We start from the raw sequence: 26,587 nt of genomic DNA, 5'->3' as shown, positions 1-26,587 counted from the left end.
AAGTGATAAAAAGAGGCCCAGTAGAGAAAAGAGGTGAGAGGTGAGAAAAGCCCAGCAGGGTTAATGGCAGAAATATGATGCGATACCCAGCAGGGAGTAAGACTCAGCAGAAAAGAATAATGTAATGGCACTGCAAGAAAATATGGGTATCTCTGCAGTGTCAGAAGGATAAATTGTCCCTCCATGAATGTTACCAACATACATAGCAGTTTTATGCAACCCCTCACATATACATTCCAGTAACTGGTGTCTCTTGGATACATAATACTTTTCCCATATGTCCTGACACACTCTTAAGGTTGGCTATTAGCTGAATATGCCTGGTACTTCCATGGTTACCTCTTCACTTCTGGATTGTAGAGGGATTATTAGTTTTGTGAGCAAGGGAATGATGACTCATTAAGAATAATTATTTAGGAAAGAGTGATTCTTTAGGAAGATTAATCTGGGAACAGAATGAGAGAAGAGATTTGAGGCAAAGAGACCGTGTACCAAGCTGTTGCAATAGTCTAGTAAATAGTTCAAATATGTTAACAGTCTGAGGTAGGGTAATGACTGTAATACTGGAAAAAAGGAAATTGTGAGAGGAAGTTGGGAGGGTTTGGTGATGATAATGACAGGCAAAGAAAAGTAAAAAATGATTAAGATTTTGAGGCAAGTTTTTAAAGTGGGGGTCACAAAATAGAGAAGTCAGAAAGATCAAATTGTTTATGTGTGATTGGGGGAAGATGAGACTTTCAGTGTAAGAAATGTTGAGTTTGAGGTGAAAATGTGTTATCCAAGTAGATAACAATTCAATAGAAATCTATTTGACCATGTTACCTTTTTGTTCAAAAACTTTCAAGTGCTTATCAGTACCTCTAAGACAGGTTCTTAGCATTTGTGTCATGGACCCTTTTTGGCAGTCTGATTAAACCTATGTGACACCTCAGAATAATGTTTTTAAATGCATAAAATCCAAAAGATTACATAAGAAACCAATTATGTTGAAACACAGTTGCCAAAATATATTTTATTTAAAGTAAATGAACACCAGGTTAAGAACCCTTGCCCTAAGATCAAATACAAACTCCTCAGCCCAGCAACTAAGGCCTTCCTAAATCTGGCTCCACCCTCCCTTTCCTGCCTCAACATTATTCCTCTTAATGAAGCCTTTGCTGTAGCCCAGAACCATAACTAGGGGGTGTGGCGATGAGCTTTTCCCAGCACTGAAATTTAAGGCATGTTAACATTCAGAATCCCTTCATTTCAAAGTTGGAAGAGACCTCAGCGGGCACATCTGAACCCAAATCTGAAGAATCCTCTGTGCAACACACCCAACAGTCATTCATCCTTTGCTTGAAGACATCTGTTTCGGCCAGAAACCCGGAGGGTCTTCCCCTCTCAAACTGATTTTGTTTTTGCTTTTTGCTTTACCTCATTTTTATTAAGCCTTAATCACTGAATGGGAATTGCCTCAGTCAAATTGAGACCTGTTAAAGATCTTAGCTTGAAAAGGCCAAAGTCCCCCACAACATCCTGGCCCATCTCCAGTCATCCTGATGGATATTTTGCCACTGGACTCAGACGACTCTGGAGGAGAAAGTGAGGCTGGTGACTTTGCACAGCCCTCCCTCACTTAAATCCAATTCACTTGCAAGTCATGGCATCACCTTCCTGACAGTCCTGGTGCTCTTCTAGAAGGAAGGACAAATAACTAACAACCAATGAAGACATCTAATGAATTTACTACCTCTCTTTTTTATTTGTTAATCGATGAGCATTTGTTAAGTACCTACTGTATGCTGGGCACAGTGTTAAGGCCTGAGGATACAAAGAAAAGCAATTAACAAAACAAAATAGTTTCTGGCCTCAAGGAGCTTACAATCTAATGAAGGAGACAAACATGTACAAACAAGTTACATACAAGATAAATAGGAAATAATCAACAGAGGGAAGGCACTAGAATTAAGGGGGATTGGGAAAGGCTTCCTGCGCAGAAGGTGGGATTTTAGCTGGGACTTTAAGGAAGCCCAGGAAGGTTGCAGTCAGAGATGAAGAGGGAGAGCATTCAGGGTATGAGGGAGCTGAGAGATTTAGTGTCTTACTGTAGGGACAGCCAGGAGACCAGTGTCGCTGGATTGAAGAGTAATGAGGGGATGGGGTAGAGGGATATAAGGGGTAAAAAAAACTGGAAAGGTAGGGAGGGGGCTAGGTTATGAAGGGCTTTGAATGTCAAAGGATTTTATAGTTCATCCTGGAGGTGATAAGGATCCAGTTTACTGAACAGGGGGTGACATAGCTACACCTGTGCTTTAGGAAAATCATTGCGGTAGCTGAAAGGAAGATGGACAGGAGTGGAGAGAGACTTGTGGCGGGTAAAGCAAGCAGTATTAATGCAGTAATAGTCCAAGCCTGAGAAGACGAGGGCCAGAACCAGAGGGTATAAAAGGACACTAGGCGGTGTATTGAGACGTGCTGCGAAGATGAACTCTACACACCTGGGGCACAGATTGAACTGGGACAGACTGGCGGAGAGGGTGCCTGTGTGGGTACGGGGAGAACGGTCCTAGACGGCAAGGACAACGATTTCCGTCTGAAACAGGCCGAGTTTAAGACGTGGGGAGGGCGATAGGCAGCGAAGATGTGAGGCAGGTCAGCATCTCGGATCAGGTTAGGACCCGGCTGGATAAACCGACTGAGAGTCGTCAGTATAGACATGACTGATGCCAAAGCTCGTGAGATTACCAAGTGAAATGGTTCGGAGAGGGGGCCTGGGCCCACTACATACAGAGCAGGCTGCGCACAGAATCAGGAGGGATAGTTAGGAGAGGGAAGGCCCTGGGATGAGGAGGGCTGAGGGAAGGCTTCCCGAGAGGGCGGGATTCTGGTTGGGCCTCCATTCTTTTCGGGAGAAAGCTGAGGAGCCAAGGTGACCCGGCCGGCTCGGCTTCCTCTTTACATGCCCGGCTGCTGTGCCCCTACGAGCCGTGCGGGAGGTAATCTGGGGGAGTGTAGGCAGAAAGGGGGAGGGCCCGAAACCGATCGGGAGAGGGCTGCAGGGGAGGCCGGGCCTCGGCTCCCAACAGCCGCCGCCGCCGCCGCCGCCGCCCCGGGCCTGGACTGAAGCCGGCGCGCGCCTCCCGATCGATCACCGCCCTTTAGCCAATTGTTGCTCCACTAGAGGGCGCCTCCGGCTCTCGCCTCGAGCTGCTGGAGGACCGCTCGAAAGACGCACCCGCCCGCTGGCGGCGTTAGTGACGTCGGCACCGCCCTCCCTCTGCGCGGGGCCCCCCCGCGGGAAAGAAAGGGGACGGGGGGCGGGGCGTCACGTCAAAGTGGCGTAGACAAAGGGCGGGCGGGCGCGTGCGCACACACTCGCCACCTAGTCTCTGGCTGGCGGTGGGGGAGGGACTGTGAACAGAGGGATCCTCAGGACTAGGACCCGGACCGGGTGCCGCACAGCCGGTGAGTATAACCTGGCCCGACCCTTGCCCTCCCAATATCGGTGACCGCCCAAGGAACAGAGAACAGGGTTGGGGAGAGGGAGGGTCAGGGGTCCGGCGTGGGTTAAGGGCCGGGGCTAGGTTCTCGGGGGCCTCCCTTGCCGGCTGTGGAGCTCGGGAGACACCATCGTGATCCCCCTGGGGTTCCCGGCGTGGACCATTCCGAGCTCCCCTTGCCTTCCTGGAGTGGAAGCTTCCTCTCCCCCGCCCGAGCTGCCCGTGCAGTCGGAGCCGGGGCACCAGCATCCACGCTGCATGGGGAGGCGGGCGCCCAATGGGGAAAGGATTTCCCTCCCCCCGCCCGCCTCCTCCCCTCTTCCCACCCTTCCTCCTCCTGATGGATCTCCCTCGGAAATCCTGCGCTGTATTGTTCCATTCTACGTGTCCTCGCCCTTCCTCCCAGCCTGCATTTTCTTTTTCCTTATTCGTTGGTGGCACTGGGGGGAGAGGGGAGAAAGGAAGGGAAAAGAGAGAAGGTGTTTCTTTCCTTTTCTTTGCTCTGGACCCTAAAGAACTGTTCACTGCTTTCCACTTTGGCATCTCCTCACCAGGGAAGTTGAGAGGCCCAGTCCATTCCTTAGGGAATCCTCCCGCCTGAGGGTCTTAAGTGTGTCCTCAGATTGTATGGCCGCAGGGCTTCTGCTCTTGGAGATAGGCTTTCATGGTTTTCGAAACAACAGTTTTGCCTTTTGCTATGAGGGCATATACGGTCCGGGAACTTACTGTCAGATGGCTCACACTGCATATTTTCTTGTGATGCATGTCTTGTAGTTGACTGCATGTCTTAGAGTTCTTTTTTTCTAGCTTGGCATAGGCATGTTTCACCTGAAGAATTTGTTTTTCAATGATAGTTTAGACTAATTAAACACACACACGCACATATACACACACACATATACATATGTATGGCTGTGCATATAGACACATATATCTATATGTTCATTGTGCTGCATATCTTATAGTTGACTGAATGTCTTTTAGTTCCTTTTCCTTATTTGGCACATCATGTTGTTTTGCCTGAAGAATTTGTTTCTTTTACTGTTAAGTTTGCCAAAATTTGAAAGTCCTAAGGGTGGGTACCTACCTCAGCTTAGTCAGTTTCATAACCCATGTGAAGCTCTGTTTAATCTGCCTCTTTAAACTTGGTAACAAGTCTTATAATAAAGCTAGTCCAGTCTTTTCCCTCTACCCATGACCTATTTCTAAGTTTCCAATTCAAGTTGAACCCTTTTTTGTGAAAAGTGTTATGGGGGAGGGGAGAGAGAGAGGGAGAACCTAATTCTATCTTTGTATGGTGTAACTTTAGCTGTGTCTTAAAAAGTTTCCAGATATGATCCTTTTAACTTTAGAAAATAGAGTTGGAGAAACTCCAAAGGGGAGTAATCAAATCAGAGTGATAGAAGACACACTAAAAAGATAAGGGATTTTCATTCTGGAAAGACAGAGGCATAGAGAGATGATCATAGTCTCTAAAATTATGGGAAGTGTGAAGAACTGCTTCTAATCTCTGGAAGCCAGCCTTCTTGAAGTCTTTCACCTTCCACATACTGGCCCTGTGACTCTGGGTAAGTTATTTAATCTCTCTGTGTCCCAGACAACTCACTAAGACTATAAATTGGAGAGAAAGAGCCAACCTACACTGGTAGCAGAAGTTTGTCACCTAGAATCCTATACTGATGAAATCACAAATCTGATAAAAAAACAAAACAAAACAGAAACTTTAAAGATAAATTTTGTTGTTGTTTAGTTCTTTTTTTTTTTCCCAGTCATATCTGAATCTTTGTGACCCCTTTTGGGGTTTTCTTGGCAAAGATACTGGAGTACTTTGCCATTTCCCTCTCCAGCTCATTTTATAGATGAGGAAACTAAGGCAAACAAGGTTAAGTGACTTGCCCAGGGTCACACAGCTAGTAATTTTCTGAGGCCAAATTTGAACTCAAGTCTTCCTGACTCTCTTCTTGGGGCTTTGTCCACTGTGCCACCTACCTGCCCTAAGAGCAGGTACATAGATGAAATTCACCAAAAGATCCCATAATATTAGAACTAGGGAGCATCCCTGGGTATTTTAAAGCACAATTTCTAGAAAGAGAAATATCTAGGATCAATGAAAAGTACGACCTTATATGCCTTAGCATAAAGTTTTAGAACTCATGAAGACTTGTCTGTGGCAACATAGTCACATGAGTATCAATCAGCAGGTATTTATTAATTGTCAGCAGGTATTAATTCTATTGGGGAAACATAAGTAGAATATAATATTTATTCAAATTTGATGTCAGCAGGGGGCATAGGGAAGTACCGGCCAGTTTGGGGATTAGGAAAGGGCTTATGTAGGAGGTGTGAACTGATCTTGGAAAGGGGTTAGGGATTCTGAGAAGCAGAAGTGAGGAGGGAGTACATTCAGTGGCATGAGGAACAGACAGCCTATGCAAAAGCACTGAAACTTGAGATGAAATGGCATGTTTGAGGACAGCTAGGAGGCCAGTTTCACTGAAGCACACATGAAAGGGAAGAGTGTGTGATGAGTTTGGAAAGGTAGGCTGGAGCCACGTGAAATGCCAAAATAAAATGCCAAATAGAGGAGTTTGTATTTGATTGAAGGGGCAGTAAGGAGCCATTGGAGCTTTTTGAGCAGAGGATGAGAGGCTTATGCTTTAGGAGCATCTCTGACAATTGTGTGGTGTATGGAGGAAGGAGAGACTTAGAACATTAGGAAGCTATTGTTAGAGCTCAGTGCAGAGGTGATGAGGGCCTATGAGAAATGAGGGTGGTGTTATGATCGGGGATGGCTGCAAGAGGTGTCGTCTAAGTAGAATCACCAAGATTTGGCAGCTAATTGGACGTGTGATGTCAAGGGAGTGAGGAGTCAAGGATCACTCCCAGGTTGTAGTTTATAAACCTGGGTGACTATAAGGCTGGTGCTACCCTAGACTGTCAGTCAACAAGCATTTATTAAACACCATACGCCAGACCACTGTGCTAATAACCTGGAAAAAAAAGAAAGGAAAAAAAAACCAAACCCAAACCAGTTCTTGCCCACGAGGAGTATACTTTCTTATTGGGGGGAGGAGGCATGGCAGCAACATGTAAATAAATAGGTACCTACAAGATAAATACAGAGTAGATAGACCTTATAGTAAGTAATAAATGTGGAGGAAGGTACTAGAAGCTGGGGAAGAAGGTACAGGAAAGGCCCCGTGCAGAAAGTGGGATTTGAGCTGATTCTGGAAGGCAGCCAAGGAAACTTAAGGTGGAGGCAAAGAGAGCAGAGCCTTCCGGGTATGAGAGATGGAATGTCCTGTTTGAGAAACTGCTGCAAGTATGTATGTCGGTGTAGGAAGGGGCCAGGTAGTGATAAACTTTAAATGCCAGAGGACTTCATATCTGATTCTGGAGGTAGTAATGGGGAGCCAGTAGAGCTCATTGGGCCTCTAGTAGTAAGGAGTAGGGGGTGACGTGGTCAAAATTGTGCTTTAGAAAAATTGCCTTGGCTGCTGAATTGATCGATTATAATGAGGAAAGACTTAAGCAGAAGACCTTACTATTACAGTAGTCCAGGCAAGAGGTGATAGGGCTCAAATTAGAGCTGTAGCTTTGTGAATGGAGAGAACAAGATGTATGAGAGATGTGAAAGTAGAAACAAGATTATCAATGGATAGGATATATGGGATGAGAGGGAGTGAGGAATTAAGGATTATACTGAAGTTACAAGCCTAAATGACTAGGAGGATGACTGTGCTTTAAATAGTAATAGGAACATTCAGAAGAAGGGAGAGTTTTGGGGAAGAGATAATGAATACTGTTTTGGACATACTGAGTTTGAGAGGTTAATTGGTGATACTTCTTGTGATACAGTGGATAGAGCTCTGGGCTGGGAATCAGGAAGACTCATCTTCCTATGTTCAAATCTGGCCTCAGACACTTACTAGCAGTGTGACCCTGGACTGGTCACTTAACCCTGTTTTCCTCAGTTTCCTTACTCTGTAAAATGAACTGGAGAAGGAAATGGAAAGCCACTCCAGTATCTTTACAAGGAAAACCCCAAATGGGGTGACAGAATGGGACACAACTTGAACTACCAAACAACAACACTTGTAGCTCAGTAGAGAGACTAGGGCTGATCTGGCATCTGCAGAAGAGATCATTGAACCCCCTTGGAACCTGTTGAGATCACCAAATGAGATAATATAGAACAAAAGGAAAAGGGAACTCAGGGCAGAGCCTTGGGAAGCAATCACAGTGGGCAATTACATGGATCAAGAACCAACAAAGGAGAATGAGTAAAACAACAATTAGGAATTATTTTGCCCAACTATATGCCAACAAATTTGACAATCTTAGTGAAATGGATGTATATTTACAAAAATATAAATTGCCCAGATTAACAGAATAGGAAGTAAAATACTTAAATAACCCCATCTCAGAAAAAGAAATTGAACAAGTCATTGATGAACTCCCTAGGAAAAAATCTCCAGGGCCAGATGGATTTACATGCAAATTCTATCAAACATTTAAAGAACAATTAATTCCAATACTATATAAACTATTTGGTAAAATAGGTAAAGAAGGAATCTTACAAAATTCTTTTTATGATACAAATATGGGGCTGATACCTAAACCAGGAAGAGTCAAAACAGAGAAAGAAAATTATAGACCAATTTCTCTAATGAATATAGATGCAAAATTTTTAAACAAAATATTAGCAAATAGATCATAGCAACTTATTACACGAATAATACACTATGACCAGGTGGGATTTATACCAGGAATGCAGGGCTGGTTCAATATAAGGAAAACTATCAGCATAATCCATCATATCAACACCAAAACTACCAGAAACCACATGATCATCTGATGCAGAAAAAGCTTTTGACAAAATACAACACCCATTCCTATTAAAAACACTAGAGAGCATAGGTATAAATGGAGTCTTCCTTAAAATAATAAATAGCATCTATCTAAAACCTTCAGCAAGCATAATATGTAATGGGGACAAGCTAGAAGCATTTCCAATAAGATCGAGGGTGAAACAAGGATGTCCATTATCACCACTATTATTCAACATCATACTGGAAAAGTTAGCTTTAGCAGTAAGAGAAGAAAAAGACATTGAAGACATTAGAATAGGCAAAGAAGAAACAAAGCTATCAGATACTCTTTGCAGGTGACATGATGTTATACTTAGAGAATCCCAGATAATCAAGTAAAAAAATACTTGAAATAATAAACAACTTTAGTAGAGTTGCAGGCTATAAAATAAACCCACATAAATCATTAGCATTTCTATATATTACCAACAAAGCCCAACAGCAAGAGATAGAAAGAGAAATTCCATTTAAACTTACTGCAGACATTATAAAATATTTAGGAGTCTACCTCCCGAAACAAACCCAGGAACTCTATGAACACAATTACAAAACACTTTTCACACAAATAAAATCAGATCTAAATAATTGGAAAAACATCAGTTGCTCATGGGTAGACTGAGTTAATATAATAAAAATGACAATTCTACCTCAGCTAATTTAGTCATTCAGTGCCATACCAATCAAACTACCAAAAAATTATTTTATAGAGTTAGAAAAAATAATAAGATTCATTTGGAAGAACAAAAGGTCCAGAATATCAAGAGAACTAATGAAGAAAAATGCAGGGGAAGGTGGCCTAGCCATTCCAGATCTTAAATTGTATTATAAAGCAGCAATCATCAAAACTACTTGGTACTGGCTAAGAAATAGAGTGGTGGATCAGTGGAACAGGTTAAGTATGTAAGACACAGTAGTCAATGACTATAGTAATCTATTATTTGATAAACCCAAAGACCCCAGCTTCTGGGATAAGAACCCACTCTGAAAAAAACTGCTGGGAAAACTGGAAAAGAATATGGCAGAAACTAGGCATAAACCAAAATCTCACACCATGTACCAAAATAAAGTCAAAATGGGTACGTGATTTAGATATAAAGGCTGATACTATAAGCAAACTGAGAGAGCAAGGAATAGTTTACATTAAATTGAAAAGTTTTTGCACAAACAAAGCCAATGCAACTAAGATTAGAAGGAAGGTAGAAAATTGGGAAAGAATTTTTACAACCAGTCTCTCTGATAAGGGCCTCATTTCTAAAATATGTAGAGAATTAAGTCAAATTTATAAGAATGCAAGCCATTCCCCTGTTGATAAGTGGTCAAAGGATATGAACAGATAGTTCTCAGATGAAGAAATTAAAGCCATCTATAGTCATATGAAAAAATGCTCTAAATCACTATTGATTAGAGAAATGCAAATCAAAACAACTCTGAGGTATCACATCACACCTATCAGAATAGCCAACATGACAACAGGAAAATGATAAATGTTGGAGAAGATGTGGTAAAATTGGAACACTAATGCATTGTTGGTGGAGTTGTGAAATGATCCAACCATTTTGGGGAGCAATTTGGAACTATGCCCAAAGGGCTATAAAAATGTGCCTACCCTTTGACCTAGCAATAGCACTTCTAGGGCTATATTCCAAAGAGATCACACAAATGGGAAAAGGACTTACATGTACAAAAATATTCATAGTAGCTCTTTTTGTGGTGGCAAAGAATTGGAAATTGAGAGGATGCCCATCAATTGGGGAATGGCTGAGCAAGTTGTGGTATATGAATGTGATGGAAAACTATTGTACTATAAGAAGTGATGAACGGGCTGACTTCAGAAAAACCTGGAAAGACTTGTATGGTCTGATGCTGAGTGAAGTGAGCAGAACCAAGAGAATGTTGTACACAATAACAGCCACGTTGTGTGATGACTAATATTGATAAACTTAACCCTTCCTGGCAATACAAGGATCTGAGACATCTCCAGAGGCCTTGTGATGGAAAATGCTATCTATACCCAAAGAAAGAACTATGGAAGCTGAATTGTTATTTTTTTTCTCTTCTGTTGAGTTTTGTTTCCTCTTTCTGATGGTTCCTCCTATTGGTTTTAATTTCTACTTATAACATCACTAATGTGAAAATATGTTTAATATGAATGTAAATGTATAGCCTATATCAGATTGTGCGCCATCTTGGGGAGGGTGGTGGGGAGGAAGGGGGAGAAAAATTTTAAACTCAAAAGCATATGGAAGTTATTATTGATAAATCAATTTTTAAAAAAGAGAGGAAAAAAAGGAGAGTGAGAAGATCAAATCAGATTGGTAGGATAAGAACTAGGAGAGAATATCCTGAAGGAGAAAGTAAATAATAGTGTCATACTTCAGAGAGGTCAAGAAGAATGAGGACTGAGAAAAGGCCATTTTGTTTGGCAATTTAGAGATCGTTACTAACTTTGAAGAGAACATTTTCAATTAAATGATAAGGTTGGAACCAGATTGCATTGAGTTTAGAAAAGAGTGAAAGGAAGAGAAGTGAAGGTAGGGATTCTATGTGGTTTTCTCAGGACTTTAGCTGGGAGAAGAGATGTAAGACAGTAGCTAGTGGGATGGTGAGATCAAGTGAAGTTTGTTTCTCCACTCCCCATCCCCCACCCCTGTAAATGAGGGAGATGTGAGCATGTTTGTAGGCAGCTGGGGAAGGACCCAGGAGATAAAGAGAAAATGAAGTTAAGAGAGAATGAAGATAATAGCGGGAGCAGTTTGCTAGAGAAGTCAGGAGTGGATAATATCAAGGGTTCACGTAAATAATTTGACCTTGGCAAGAAGAAAGTTACCTCCTCATCCGAGACTGGAGCAAAGGAGTAGATGGTGGGAGGAGATGTCTAAATTACAAGAGATGAAATGGAGGGGAGAAGGGAAAGCTCTTAGTGAGAGATCTCAATATTTTTAGTGAAGATCTAGGCCCTCATCTGTTGAGGGGATTGGGAAAAGGGGTACCATAGGAAGTTTGAGATGAGGCTTGAATATTCTCTTTGGAGAGTAGGATAGGAAATCAATTAGAAATAGAATGTTTGACAGAAATAGGGAAATTCAGAAGGAGGCATGGTATGGGGGAAAGATAGAGTTCTATTTCAGACATGTTGCATTTGAGATGCCTATAGGAAATCCGGTTGGAAGTGTCTTAAAGGCTTGGTGATTTGAGACTGAAACTCAGAAGAGAGACTAAGATTGGTTGTATTTAATTCAGTATTTCAGTGAACAGTTATTAAGTGCCAACTGTGCACTTTAAGTACTGGGGATACAAATAAAAAAAGACAGTTCTTGCCCTCAAGGGGTTTACAGTTTGAGGGAAGACAACACACAAAAAGAAGCTGAAAAATAGATATCTGGGAGGGCTCAGGGAGCATGATGGTATGATGTTCACACAAGTCACAGTCAAAGAGAGCAGTTGATGGCAGAAAATGAAGAGTTACCTGGAAAGTTCGGATGTGATCCCCTTCTATAAAGGAAGGAAGGCTTTGGAAGGAATTTATTGCTCTACCCTCCAGCCCTGCAATCAGAGGGGAGAAGACAGCTAAGTAAGGGAATTGAAAAGGTGTTGAGTATCAGAAACAAAGTCAGTGATAAGCTTTATGGGTGAGATATGATGTTCCAAGTAGTTGAAACACAACAGAGCTACTGATGGAAAATGGAGAGTTGTCATATACAGATATCCAGGAATCATCTGTGTAGATTGATGCCACCACTAAAATAGAGAATTTAGAGAGAGAAGAGGGTTCAGCACAGACTTTAGGAGTATTCCAGCAAATTAAGGAGCAGGACATGGGTGATATCTTCAGTAAAGGAAACTGAGGCCCAGACAGGTAGGAGGAGAGAACCAAAGGAGAACGTGTATATTGAAGAAAAATATATAATACTAATATTGTGCTCTTTATTATTAAATGGCAAAGTGACTTTTATGAGAGGCCCAGGTAAAGGACCGACCCAGGAGTCAGGAAGACCTCCAGTGAAGTCTTGTCTCTGTTATGTACTTGCTGTGTAAACCATAGGCTAACTTTAACCTCAGTACTTTTAGGGTCTTAATTCTCCAAGACTACAAATTACAGATACATTGTGATCTGTATTGATAGAGGCACTTTCCACAAGAGTTTTTCCTTTCATTCATTAAATCACAAGTGCTAACCAAAAGGGAGTTATTGATCATAGGATCATAGATTTAGAGCTGGAAAGGACCTTAGAAGCCATTAAGTGCAATTCCCTCATTTTACTGAACAAACAGATTAAGTGACTTGTCTAGGATCACACAGCTAAGGATGTATTTGAGATTTGAACTTGGGGATTACTGACTCAAGTCCAAGTGCCCTATTTGTTATACCACACACTGTCTCCCATGATTGTTTTAATGACCTAATATTCATTAACATATGCAAATCTTTGTCCAGTATATAATTTCATTCTGATCCTTAATGTATATTTCTTATTGAATCCTGATAGTCCTATATTGATCCTTAACATGATTCTCATTGAAAATTAGATCATTAATGATTTAATAAAAATCATGATTAATTCTTCCACTGAAAATCATACTAAGATGATATAAGTGACCTGTGCTTTTGAAATCTTTCCAACAAAGTACCAGCTCAAATATGTGCTAACGTGGAAGGTAGCAGTGATCTGTGTCGTGTAAGCTGGCAGCTGGTGGTGCAGTGGATCGTGCACTGGGCCTGGCATCAGGAAGACCTGACTTCAAATTCAGCCTCAGACACTTACTAGCTGTGTAACTCAGTACAAATCACTTAATCTCTCTCTGCCTCAGTTTCCTCAAATGTAAAAAGGAGATAATAAAAGTACCTACTACCTCTCAGGGTTATTGTGAGGATCAAATGAGATAATATTAGTGATAAATTTTTAGAACAGTATCTGGCATATAGTAGATGCAGTATAAATTTGTGGGAACACAACAGTGAGATCATTCCTGCCCTCAAGGGGGTTTACTTTCTACTAAGGAAATACAACATGTCCATGGATGAGTAAATACAAAGTCATTTGAGACATCGTCTTTGACTCCTCACTTTCATTCCTAATTTCTAATCTGTTGCAAAGCCCTTTCGATTCAATCATCTTTCCCTCCAAACCAAGAGGGTAGTAGTAACCTTCCCTGTTGTTAGCTAGTGGTGGGACTTGTTTTCAACACAACTGAACTCCCCCTTCATCTATTATCATCCAGCTCTACCTTTTCTTGCTTCAGGCATCCCATGGCTTTGCAGCCTCCCCAAAACTCCCCTTTTGGTCTGGGTGTTAGGCCCTCACAGTGGTAATAACCTAACTACTACCTATAAGGGCACTCATACCAGTAACAGTGCAGGCAAAATTTTCCCTCAGCATACTCACACCCTGCCCCCTATATCATCTTGTGGCTGTTGCAGTTACCACTTTGTGGACTCTGTACTCCCCCACCCTTTTAATTTTTAGTAAAGAGTAAGCAGGATGGGTTGCAGTATGTATCACAAATCTTATTGTGTATCTTTTCTGTCAATCCCCCACCGCCCTTCCAAACTTCCCTGTTTTTGTCAAAGGTACTGTCATCTTTACAGTTTCCCAGGTTCACAACCTCAGTGTCATCTTCAATAAGCTTAGCACAGTGCCCAACATCCTACCGTGTGCCAGGCACTGTGTTAAGCAAATTCATGATCCTTAATAAATGCCAGTTGACTGATTCTACTTCACTCCACATATCCAATCAGTTGCCAAGTCTTGTCCATTTTGTCACTATAACAGTGCTCGCATCCATCCCCATCTCTTCACTAACACATCTACCATCCTCATTGCTCACATCTCTATTGTTATATCGCTTTAGCAATATGCTCTTGGGGTTTTTTTTTGTTTGTTTTGTTTTTTGGCTAGGCACCGAGGTTAAGTGACTTGCCCAGGTCACACAGCTAGTAAGTGTTATGTGTCTGAGGGTGGATTTGAGCTCAGATCCTCCTAAATCCAGGGCTGGTGCTCTATCCACTGTGCCACCTAGCTGCCCCCACAACATACTCTTCATTGGGCTCCCTGACTAAAGAGTTTCCTTTCTTCATTCCATCCTCTAGTCATTCAGTCACTTTATAAAGCACTTATTCATGCTTACTGTGCTAAGAACTGGAGATGCAAAAGTAAAAGTAAATTAATCCTTGTCTTCAGAAAGTTTATATTTCTTTTTAAAATTATGTTTTTCAATTAATAAACATCTATTTCTTCTCTCTTCTATATCTCTTCCATCCTCCTGATTTTTTTAAAGAAAAGAAAAACAAAAACATTGTAACAAACATGCATAGTCAAGTAAAACTGATTTCTGCATTGGCCATGTCCATAAATAGATGTCTCAGTCAGCACCATGAGTCTATCCCCTTTCTGTCAAGGTGTGGGTAGCATACTTCGTTATAGATTTTTGAAAGTCAAGGTTAGCCATTGCATTGATCAGAGATCTTAAATCTTTCAAAATTGTTTGCCTTTACAGTTTTGTTATTGGATACATTGTTCTGCAGTTGCATCAATTTGAACAAGTCTTCCCAGGTTTATCAAACCCATATTTTTCATCATTTCTTAGAGCATAGTAGTATTCTAGTACATTCATGTGCCATGATTTCTTTAGTCATCCCCAATTGATGGGTATGCCTTTTGTTTATAGTTCTTTGTCAGCACAAAAAGAGCTGCTCTAAATATTTTTGTATATATGGATCTTTTCTTTGATCTCTTTGGTGGGGTATGAGTCCTAGTTACTAGGTATAATAATTAGGTATCATTGCTGGATCAAAGGATTTGCACAATTCAGTGACTTTTTGATTTTGCTTTACAGAATGGTTGGACCAAGTAACAATTCTACCAATAGTGCGTTAATACCCCTGTTTTCCCCACAACTCTGCAACATTTGTAATTTTCCTTTTTTGTCAAAACTTTGCAAATCTGATAGGGGTGAGAGTAGAACCTCAGAGTTGCCTTAATTTGCATTTCTTTAATTATTAGTGCTTTGTTGTTAATAGCCTGGCTTTCTTTCTTGGAAAACTGCCTATTCATAAAGAAGCTTACCTTCTAGTAGGAGAAACAATATATGTACATATATGAATGCGTATTTGCAGAATGTATAAAAGACTAAGGATGCGTACTGTCTTTTACCTCTCTTTATATCCCCTAATAAATGTTTATTGACTGACCAAAAAAATTAATTTTGAGTGGGAAAACCAGAAAAGACTTCATGAAGATGGTAGTGTTTGAATTGTTCTGAAGGAAATGAGGGGTTCCCAGAGTTGAGGGTGTAGTGCATGGAAGACAGCAGGTGCAAAGGAGTATAAAGACAGTAGATGGAGTAGCACAGCTACCAAATTAATATTCTTAATACTTAAGTCTGTGTTGCTTCCCTATTCAAGAAGCTCTGTTGTCTTATGACTGTAAGGTCAGATACTTCATCTTTAGCTCAACCTTTTAAAACTCCTAGTTTTTGTGTAAATTTCATGATGCATGTAATTATTACAGTAGTACATATGTATAATTTATAAATGAAACATAATCAGGAAGGTACATCCTTGAATTTTTTACTGATGGGGTGTGCTGTCAAAAAAAAAAAATTGGAGGCCGCTAGACTAGACATCATTTATGTAGCATCTTCTGGGAAGGCAAATAATTTCCCCTATAAATTATGTATTTGTTTCTCTCTGAGTAATGTGGGATTGTCAGTTTCTGACAGGACTGATGATGTTCTTTTGAATACGTCCAACAGGAATGTAGCTGACTGGTTTCTGTTCTTAAGTATAAGTGCTTTTCCCAGGCTTGTGCTCTCTCAGGAAGTAGTGCTTTCCTTTAAATTTCTATTGACTTCCACTGACTAAAGCTGAAGAATATTTGATCTTGGTTGCACTTGAACAGTATTGCATATTTAGTGCTTCAAGTAGAGTTCCATTATGTTGTTTCTTTGGTAACTTATCTTGTAGCAATGCAATATTTATTTTATGGGATATATTGATATAGTCTGCAACATAATGAATCTGTGGTACAGCGAGATCTACTTAAAATGTTTTTCTTCTTTCGTGCTGCAGAAAGATGGGGAAAGAAAAGATTGTGTAATTTTTCTCAGGAGATACTTGTGCATATAATTGCTTCCAATTTAGATGCCTAGAGAGAAAGATACAGTCACTTTTACTTAGCTGACCGGGAAAAGCAACATTTTCTTTTGCCTGCTGAATTGTCATTGTATTTTCCTAGTACTGACTGAGTTTGTAGTTGTGGCCCACAACCTTTCTGGCATTTTAGGACCTTTCTGCAGGATTAAGATTTTTGTAAATTTTTGGACATGGAACAAGAAGAAAAGCATTATCTTTTTGGTAAGAGTGTTGTACAGATTGATCTAGTAGATCTTGCTTGGATGACTTAACGGTTTTCTTTTAAAAAGCTCATTTTGTCACTTTATAGACTTGTTTAAATAACCTATCAAATTTTTTATGAATAAATTTTGTTTTGACAAATAATTGCAGTGTACTTACAGTTGAATCCTAATCCCCATAAAACAGTGAAGTAAAACAGCATTAAAGTGATTGTGCCCCATATTACATGCAGCTTATGTGTTAGTAGTTTTATTAAAGAAAAAAAATTGTAGCAGCATTGCCCAGTGTTTTAAATATGAATCATGTTTAAAAGTTATCATTTTTTTAAGGTTATTGCATTTTGAATGTTTTGTTTATTCATGGCATTACTTCATACAGTTTTCCCCTTATTTCTTTGAATTCTTCATATACATCCCTTATAACACTGTAATATTCCATTATGTTCATATTAACCACTGTTTTTTCAGCCTTTTCCATTTGTTGGGAAACATAGTTAATTTCCTTTTTCCCCCGATATAGTTTTGCTATGAATTTCATACAGGTAAGTCTTTTGTAAAGTATTTTGCAAAATTCCAAATTGTTTTTACCAGCTATAAATTAATATGCCTGTTTTCCCACATCTCCACCAACGTAGCATTTTTCCGTTGTTTGCCATTTTCATCAATTGGATGAGTGTGAGATAATACTTTAGAATTTATTTAATTTCTATTTGTAGGAGAGGTTGCCCTGGTAGAGTGGATGGAGAGCTGATCTTGGATCCAGGGAGACCAGAGTTTCAGTTCCCCCTTTGACACATACTAAGATTATAAGTTCCAAAAAAGATGTCTGCTTGCATTGGTAGAAGGAATTTTTTTTTTCTGAGAGTTCTCTATATACATGAAATCGTAGGTCCATTCAAAATTCTATGATTATCTATTTTGAGTACCTTTTAGATTGTTGTTCATAATTTGTATCTTTTCTGCTAAATTGTTTATTCTTCGAAATGTGATAAAAATGTGTTTGACTTTTTGACTGTACATATATTAGGGATTGGCTTTTTTTGTATAAATCCAATTTAGCCATAATGAAAAAAATTTGGATATACTACTTTGCTAGAATTACAGTATGTCTGTATCAGTGTTCATTGGAAGTATTGATGTTTGCTTTATTTCTTCTTGGTTTGGTAGCAAGTTTATATCAGAATTCGATAGAATACCTTTTCCCCTATTCTTGAAAACAGTTTAGACCACATATTTATTATTTGTCCTTTAAATATTTCATAGAAGCCACTTGTTTATACTTGGAAGTTGTTGCCAGTTTTTTTAATGGGATTTTATTTATGGCTTTCTCAATTTATTTTTCCAAGATTGGGCTATTTAAGTTATCTATTTCCTCTTTTGTTAATTTTGTCATCTTATTTTTTTAATAAGAGGTAGTATGGTATGAGCATAGTTATGACCACTCTATCATCTAGCTGGAACTGAATTTTTTTTTCATTTAGGCATATCAAATACTTCAGTATATCAGGATCATAGATCTCTTAGAGCTGGAATGGAAGCCATCTCTTCCAACTCCCTCACTTTACAGATTAGGAATCCTAGACCTGAGAGGGTGAATAATTTGCCCAATGTCACACAGATAAGTGGCAGACATAGGATTCAGACTCAGGTGTACTGATTCCAAATCCATCAAAAATGACAAATTTGAATTTGAACTGTCAAGAAGCAGCTTTTAAGTTGGACATTGGGGTGGCTTCAATTAATCTTTAGCTACATGAAATTAACATTTTGGAAGTTCTATTATAGAATTGTTCTGTGAAGGCAGAGGATAGGTGGAAATCATTATGGAATTGGAGTTAGAGAAAATGAATTGTGATCTAGCACTGCCTGTTGTCTGACCTTGGGTAGTCAGTCAATCAACAAACACTTGTTAAATACCTACTGTGTGCTAGCCACTGTGCTTAACCCTCATCCAGGCACTTAATCTTTCTGTTCCCCAGTATTCATATCTGTAAAATGATGAGGTTGAACTAGATAACCTGTAAATTTCCTTATTTTAAATTTACGATCCTACATCTCACTAATGTTATTCTACCACTTATAGACTTTGGTGTCAGATTTGTGATTTTTGTTGTTGTTGCTGTTGTTGAGGCACTTCAGTTGTGTCCGACTCTCCGTGAACCCCATTTGGGGTTTTCTTGACAAAGATACTAGAGTGGTTTGCCTTTTTTTTTTCCCAACTCGTTTTACAGATGAGGAAACTGAGGCAAACAGGGGTAAGTGACTTGCCAAAGGTCATAGATTTGTGAGTGCTGTATATTATTTTGTGGTATACAGTCATGGTAGCGCATAGTTTGCTCCCCATTTCAAAGTACAATATAAATGTGAGTTATTTCTTCGTAGTTAGAATACCTTTTAAGAAAAGCTCCCTCCATTGGCAAGTTGTATCCTGGCTTTGCTTTCCTCACTTAATTTTTACCTTGAATTAATAGATCTTCCGGTCCTTTGTCTTACCACCTCTTTCCTGTTCTTACCTTTCTATGCTGAGTGCTCCAGGAACAATTTATGTATTTCCTCATAACCTCTTATTATCCCCATCAAGTTCCTTAGCTTCCGCATCATTTCCACAACATTAAGTTCAACTTGACATTTACCCTCATGTTTTTTCTGACTATGAGAGTCCTTTGATTCTTATACCAAGTTGTTTTGGAAAGTACAGATTGTGGGGATCAAAATTTGAATGAAATTGTATTATGAACAAAATTAGCACTGAAGGCTTCTAGATGGCTTTTTAGTCCTTAAGTCAGCACAGCCAAATGAGTAAGTTGATTGCACATTCTGCATGATATAATCACCACAAAGATGTGAGAGGCAGGTGTTTGTCAGTGAGAAGGACCTAGACCTAGACCCTAGTTATCAGGAAATCTGACTATTAGCTCTGGTGTTGGTAACAACTAGCACTGTGACCTTGGATAAGTTAGTTCCTCTTTAGAAGCTTAGTTATCTATAATCTTTTTTTTTTTTTTTTTTTTTTGGCTAGGCAGTGGGGTTAAGTGACTTGCCCAGGGTCACACAGCTAGTGTTATGTGTCTGAGACCGAATTTGAACTCAGGTCCTCCTGAATCCAGGGTTGGTGTTCTATCTACTGTACCACCTAGCTGCCCCAGCCTAGTTATCTATAAATAAAACTATAAAACCTGCCACTTAGTAAGCACTGTATAAATATTTATACCAATGTGACCAGGAGTGAGCTGCCTAAAGTCCCTGGTTCTCAGTTTCCTCATCTTTAAAATAAAGAGATTAGATTAGATAGCTCTCTAAGTTCCCTTCCAGCTCTAAATCTTTGAGCCTGTGATCCAATCTCAAGACTGGGCAGGTTAGACAGGAGGGAATTTAAGCCAGTCTGCTGTTGCAGTGACTAGGATTAAGCAGAAATTGGCATTACATAGCCTTGCTTTTGTCTATAACAGTCTCCCTTTTCCCCTTCTTCTTTTTTCCTTTTCTCAGATTTTTCTGTCATTCTTTATTAATGCTTTAAAACCTAGAAGGTGACTGTAATGAGGGATGGAACCAAGATGGTAAAGTGGCAAGAAGTGCACAGCAGGTTTCCCCTTCCACCCATCCAAATTCTTTCAAACAGATCTAGAAAATGCACCAGCCTGCATACTGATTTGGAAATCCACAGGAAAAAAAAACACAGTGAATCATTTTCAACCCAACTTGGCAAGACACAGAGACGTCTGTGAACACTAGATCTGACCAGGGGCAAGAGGCTGTACCACTGGAGGACTGTGCCTAAGGGCACAGTGAGGTTCTGGGATACCTTGTGCATGGGGTGGAAACAGATCAACTAGCAGTTTGATTGACCACTTTCCAGTCTGGGTCATAGATTCAGCGAAGACTGAGGAAGGCACCTGCTCCCAGTGATGCATTCTGGAGTGAGGCACAGTTGCAGGCCCTAGTCTATGAGCAAAGAGGAAGTTCAGAAGCAAACAGTAGCAGTGTGGCTCAGATCCAGGGGTAAAGTGGGGTCTCAGGTCCAGCTTTCAGCTCAGTCTGAACCCTGCAGAAGTATAACCAGGACAGAAATACCCAACAAAGGGGAATTTCACAGTTCTGCCACTCTGAACCATCACAGTTTCCTGGGTGGTTGATAGCAGCAGAGTACAGCAGTCAGCTTCTGTTGTTCAGGCCTATACCCAGGTGAGAAATTTGCAGAGTTCGGACCCAAAGGGGCAGAAATCACACTTTGCCCTAGATCAAACTACATTGGGATCACTGAAAACTTAAAAGCTTCCCAGGCTGAGTTGTTTCTGAGAGCCTGGAATAACAAAACGCTCCAAAGAAAGCAGCCACAGTACCAGCCCAGACCTCTCTCCAGAAGTACACAGGTGCTTAGAGCCTGACCCTAACTAACATCAAGTCTAAAGCCAGAAAGTAGGCTGAAAGAATAAGCAAACAAACAAAATAATCATAGTGTAAAAAGCTGTTATGGTGACAGCGTTGCTCAAGACATAAATCCAAAAGAAGAGAATGAATTGAAAATATCTACAAGCAGAACCTCAAAAGAAAAACACAATTTTGGCACAAGAGATGAAGCAAAAGTTAAAAAAAATGTAAATGTTTTTATAAATAAAATGAGAGTACCAGAAGAAAAAAATGGAAAAGAATTAAGAGCTATGGAAGAAAGAATTGGAAAGGGAATTAACAGCTTTGCACAAGAGGTATAAAACTTTACCTAAGCAACAAACTCCTGAAAATTAAAATGAACCAAAGAGAAGCCATTGTCTCCATGAGACAAAAGATATTAAGGAAAAAGAGAAAGAGAAATTATTTCATAGCAAAAACAACTGACAGGAAGACAAATCTAGGAGAAAACATTTAAGAATCATGGGACTACCTGAAAGCGACCCCCCCCCCAAAAAAAAGATAAGAACCTTAGATAAGATAAAAAGATAAGAACCAGGGGACAAACTAGAAAAAGAAAGAATCCATGAGTCACCTCTTGACAGCAATCCCAAAATGAAAACTCTGAGGAACATTATAGCTAAAATCTAGGTTGAATAATTCAAATACTGAGGAGTTGCAGTGTGGAGAGCTTGGAATATGATATTCCAGAAGACAAAGAATATAGGCTTACAGCCAAGAACGATTACTAGCAAAACCAAGTATAATCCTACAGGGGATTAAAGTAAAATAGGGGACTTCCAAGCATTCTGATGAAAAGACCTGAGCTGTGTAGCAACTTTGAACTTCAAACACAGGAATTAAGAGAAAAAAATACACAAAACAATAAGAGGTTAAACAAGGATAAACCTTCTGACATGGGGAGATAATATATATGTCCCCTCTGAACCTTATAATACATCTGGAGTCATAGAGGCAGTCTAATGAGACAGAAGGCCTGTTATAAGGTAATGATCTTAAAGAGCAGAATGAAAAGAGAGACAATGAGGAATACTCTAGAGGTTGGGGGGGAGGAAAAGGAAAGTTAGGGGAAATTATCTCATATAATCTCATATAATAAGTAGAAGCCTATTCAAACAAGAGGTTGAGGAGTGGGGGGAATGTTTGTCATTTGAACCTCATTCTCATCTGAACTATTTGAAGGAAGGAAGAAAAAAAACAGAGTTGGGTACAGAACTATGTTTCACTCAACAAGGAAATGGGAAAGAAAAGGGAAGGGAAAATAGAGGAAGAGTAGATTAAAGGAGGGATTAGTCCTGAAGAAAACAAACTAAGGATTTACAAAAATATTTGTAGCTCTTTTTGAGGTAGCAAAGAATTGGAATCTGAAGGGATGCCCATCAGTTGGGGAATGGATGAACAAGATAGAATATAGAAGTGTGACAGCTTAACTATTGTGCTATATAAGAAATGATGAAGGGGATGATTTCAGAAAAACCTGGGGAAAATTCTATGAACTTAAGCAGAGTGAGTGAACAGAACTAGAACAGTTTGTACCATGACATTATTGTAAAGATAAAGAGCTTTGAAAGACTTAGTAACTCCAGTAATAATGACAAGACACAATTCCAGATGACTCATGATGAAAACATGCTGCCCACCTCCTGATGGAGAGGTGAGAGACTCTGTGCAGAATGAGACATATAAGACCAAAATGCCTGTGTATTTTTTTTCTTTTAGACATAGCCAATGAATGCAGAAATTTGTTTTGCTTGACTATACATGTTTTTAATGGGTTTTATTTTTCTTTCATTCTCACATGGGGTTGGGGAAGGGGGACGAGGAGGAGGAAATGAGTGAAGGATTATTGCTAATTGATAAAAGATAAAATTTAAATTTAAACACCAGTAGAGTGGTGTGCTGCTTTCCAGGAGCCAGGGGAAAGAATGGGGTTCTTAAGTTTGGGAAAACCAGGAAAGGCAGGTAAAATCATGGTCTACTTAAGGGCACAAGTAACCTTTGTCCATGGCTGACTGACACTGTGAGGCCAGGTGGCCAAAGTTCTGGCCTATGGTATGATGCCCATGTATTTAGAACAGGCCTGCTTTCATTTAGTTAATGATTCTTATCATAGAACTAGGTATCTTAGATTTGGTAGTTACTTGAAGAAAAATATCCCTTTCTCAGTGGAATGAGTAGTTGATTTAGACAGGAATTATTTTTGGTAGCAGAGACTGCTGAAGTCAGAAGGAAGAAGAAAATGTCCTGGTATCTACAAGTTTTTAAGACTTAACTGAGCTATCAGAATTTGCCTTGGATGATCATTCTGGTACCAGTTTTGGTTTTTAGTGAGTGTGTTTCCAGTAGAGTAAGATATTTAAGTCAGGAATTTAATTAATTTATATGATTGATATTTTTCCTTCTTCTGAAAGGCCACATTAGATTCCTCCTACTATTGGTTGGATTATTAATCTTGACTAGTTCAGTTGTTTTGTATTCTAGAGTCTGGGACACATCAAACCTGGGTTGGAATTCTAATTCTAGAGGAAAGAGGATTCGCTGTCTTCAGGAAAGTGAAAGCAAAGAATATTTAGAAGAATGAATATCTAGGCAAATTTGTTTTCTTTGGGTTGAGGAGGGGCCAGGGACAGTGAGGCCTGTCACAACTTCAAGAGCTCTGGACTTAATGAAATGAGACCAGTAGGGAGTGACCTGGGTCCTGGAATGGGGGCCAGTGCCAGCCTGGTCTTTTTTCTGATTCCTAACTGGCGTGAGCCTTCTTGTGTTTTTAACTCTTCTTCTCTGCCACTTCCCCGTTTCACACTTCTTCAGACATCTATCCCCACACCTGGTGTGGGCGCTGCTGTAAACACTTTTTTTAAACTTGACCCGGCTGGAACTATGTAAGTGACTGTTGGAGGAACACAGTGAGTCAGACAGCTTTTTGACTTGTTGAATTTGGCTCACTGAAACATAGATCTGATTTTCTGAGGAGTTGATTGGATGCAACTGGAAATCTAGCTTATATAGTTGGGCTCTTCTAAGCTGTGAAATGCAGACACAGAAATGTGCTCAGATTTGCATTGTTTCAGGCTCTTCTTTACCCAGGAAGTCCTGTAAAGTCACCCCTAGCGTAAGAGTATGTTTATTCAAGATCAAAGCCTTGTTTGGTAAGGTTATAGGAGGGCAGAAACAGAAGTTATTTGTGTCACTTAGTGTAGGGCACTAATTCAGGCTTGGTGATTACATATTGCCCTTTGGACACAGTAATTTGTTTCTTATTTCAGCTTTGCAAACTATGAATTCTATTTGGATATTTCAAATTGTGAAATTAAAAGCCAGTGCTTTAGAGTTAAAAAATCACTTAAAACATCTGTGTTCTTATCCACTCAGTCTGTCCTTTTTGCTATGCCAGATCCTCAGGCTTTGGTAAATAGAATTATTAAACCTGGCTGAGGACCATTCGAACATTTCCCTGGCCTCCTTAAAAAAAAGAAATTGATGTTTCTTGTTTTGCTAGACTGACTTTTGTTTTCATTTTCTCTTCCAGCTCTGGCAGCATATGAGCAGTTTTTTACCTAGAACATAAGTCATCGAAAGGGAGCCCTAGAAGGAAGATTATTCAGTGGAGATCGGTGGAGACCAATGCCAGAAGGGTCCGGAATTTCATTCTTTGGAGGCAGCATGAGAAGTTTTTTGCCACTATTTGTGGCTCACTGGCAAGGACTGTAGCTTTGTAGGAGGGTCCTGGAAGCAGAGAGCCCCAGGAACCTCTCTTGAGGAAGAATGGAGCCAGACTTGAACTCACCCTTGTGAAGACATTCTTTTCATCCTGTGAAGGGATTTTAAGTAAAAAATTATTTAATTTCCCCATTTTTAATGTGAACAGTCTTCTATATAAAGTACCAGTATAACCTGCTCAGGAATTAGTTGAATGTTTCTGGCACAAAGTTGATTTTTTTCTGGTGCCATTCTAGCAATGACATAACAGCTTGGTGTGTATTACCAAGACAGATTCATCTGTCAAGTGCATTTGGATGAGAGAGGATCTCTGAAAGCAGTGTAAGGACAGCAGAAGCAGAGATATCTCTGCTTACTCTCCTGGAACTGAGTCTGGCCTCTTGGATGATTTTGTTTAATATTTATCCCTTCTCGTTCATCTCCAAAGTAGACCTTTCCTGGGTGGTCTGGAGTCTTCAGTCTACCATTTGTGGACCATTCCTAGTAGTTTTTTACCCTTTCATACACAGATGGTGAAAGGATGTGAACTTTGGAATGGAGTTGGTTAAACTTTGGGAACTTAGTTCCTTTCACAGACTATTGAGGACAGTTTAAAAGTTTCAGGACCTGTAGGGTTTCTGTTTGGTTGAAGGGCATTGGCCGTGTCTGGATCCACCACCATGTTCCTGCTGCTGCCCTTTAACAGCCTGATTGTCAACTTGCTTGGCATCTCCCTGACAGTCCTCTTCACTCTCCTTCTGGTTTTCATCATTGTCCCAGCCATTTTTGGTGTCTCCTTTGGTATCCGAAAACTCTACATGAAAACTTTATTAAAAATCTTCGCGGTGAGTTGTGCTGTATTACAAATGGTTAACATATGATGAAGGGAGGAATATGGCTAACAGTTATGGATGTCTGGCTCTTCCCTGATAAATGAAGAAAGCTATAGGGGAAGGAAGTAGTGGTGTTCAGAGCAGAACAGTATTGCCACGTTTATACTAGCTGTGAAAACCTTCAGGAGTCTTATATTCAACCTAAGGTCCTTGCTAATGTTTGATTTATCCTAAGTAAAGGGGGCTCTATTACATTACACCAGATCAAGTGTATTCCATAGAAAATGGAGCTAAGAATTCTGTTTGTTTTTTAATTTAAAAGGCCAAGGGTCAGACATTTAACAATGTAAAATATTTATTTTCCCCAAATCTTTGCTTCTTAATAGAAGTAAGATCATAGAGCTGCCACTGACCTTTGTCTCCTTCTCAGATGAGAATAAGGTCTTTCTTCTATCCCAACGTTTATCTTTAGACATTTGCTGAATTGTATTTTTATATAAAACCCTGACGTTGTCATGATGTGACTGAGTTTCTTTGTGAGGAACATGAAAATTATCTATGTTTCAGAATACTTGATTGTGGCAATTATTCAGTATACTCTGTTGTGTTCAGACTTTCTCTATTTTGCTTTATCTCTAGAATGTAATAGTAAACTAATTAGGTATGAGGGATGAGACAGTATATAGTTGAGAATAACATTGAAGTCTGAATCTGAGTGCCTGGGAAGTTAGTGCCTTTAACAGAAACAGAAGTTCAGAGGAGGGGCAGATTGAAGGGAAAAAAATGAATTCCATCTTGAACGTGCTGTGTTTGGGATGTCTGTGGGACATCCAGGAGAAGCCCAATCTAGCCAGCAAGGGAAATGGGTTTTACCAAATCCTTTTGTAAGGTGGTGCTCGTGCTACTTTCTCTTAATTAGGAAGTGAGGATGTGGGACTATGGG

At 39.9% G+C, this 26,587-nt stretch overlaps 1 protein-coding gene across 2 annotated transcripts in view; it reads left to right on the top strand.

Moving 5' to 3' along the window:
- Window positions 1–3,363: 3,363 nt before the first annotated feature.
- Window positions 3,364–26,587, top strand: part of GPAT4 (glycerol-3-phosphate acyltransferase 4) — a 42,640-nt gene continuing 19,416 nt past the window's right edge. Inside the window, exons 1-2 of one of the 2 annotated variants that reach the window (XM_027865251.1) lie at window positions 3,364–3,447; window positions 24,642–25,656. In XM_027865251.1, coding sequence (XP_027721052.1) covers window positions 25,492–25,656 — 165 coding nt within the window. In that variant the 5' untranslated portion in view covers window positions 3,364–3,447; window positions 24,642–25,491. Of the gene's footprint in view, window positions 3,448–16,581; window positions 16,707–24,641; window positions 25,657–26,587 lie in introns of those variants that run through there. The other variant, XM_027865252.1, reaches the window with a different exon arrangement.

This window comes from Vombatus ursinus, unplaced genomic scaffold (genome assembly GCF_900497805.2).
Source record: "Vombatus ursinus unplaced genomic scaffold, bare-nosed wombat genome assembly UNPS02014778.1, whole genome shotgun sequence".
Taxonomy (NCBI): Eukaryota; Metazoa; Chordata; class Mammalia; order Diprotodontia; family Vombatidae; genus Vombatus; species Vombatus ursinus.
Note: the sequence above shows the minus strand (reverse complement) of the source record. Positions and strands in the feature narration are given on the sequence as shown.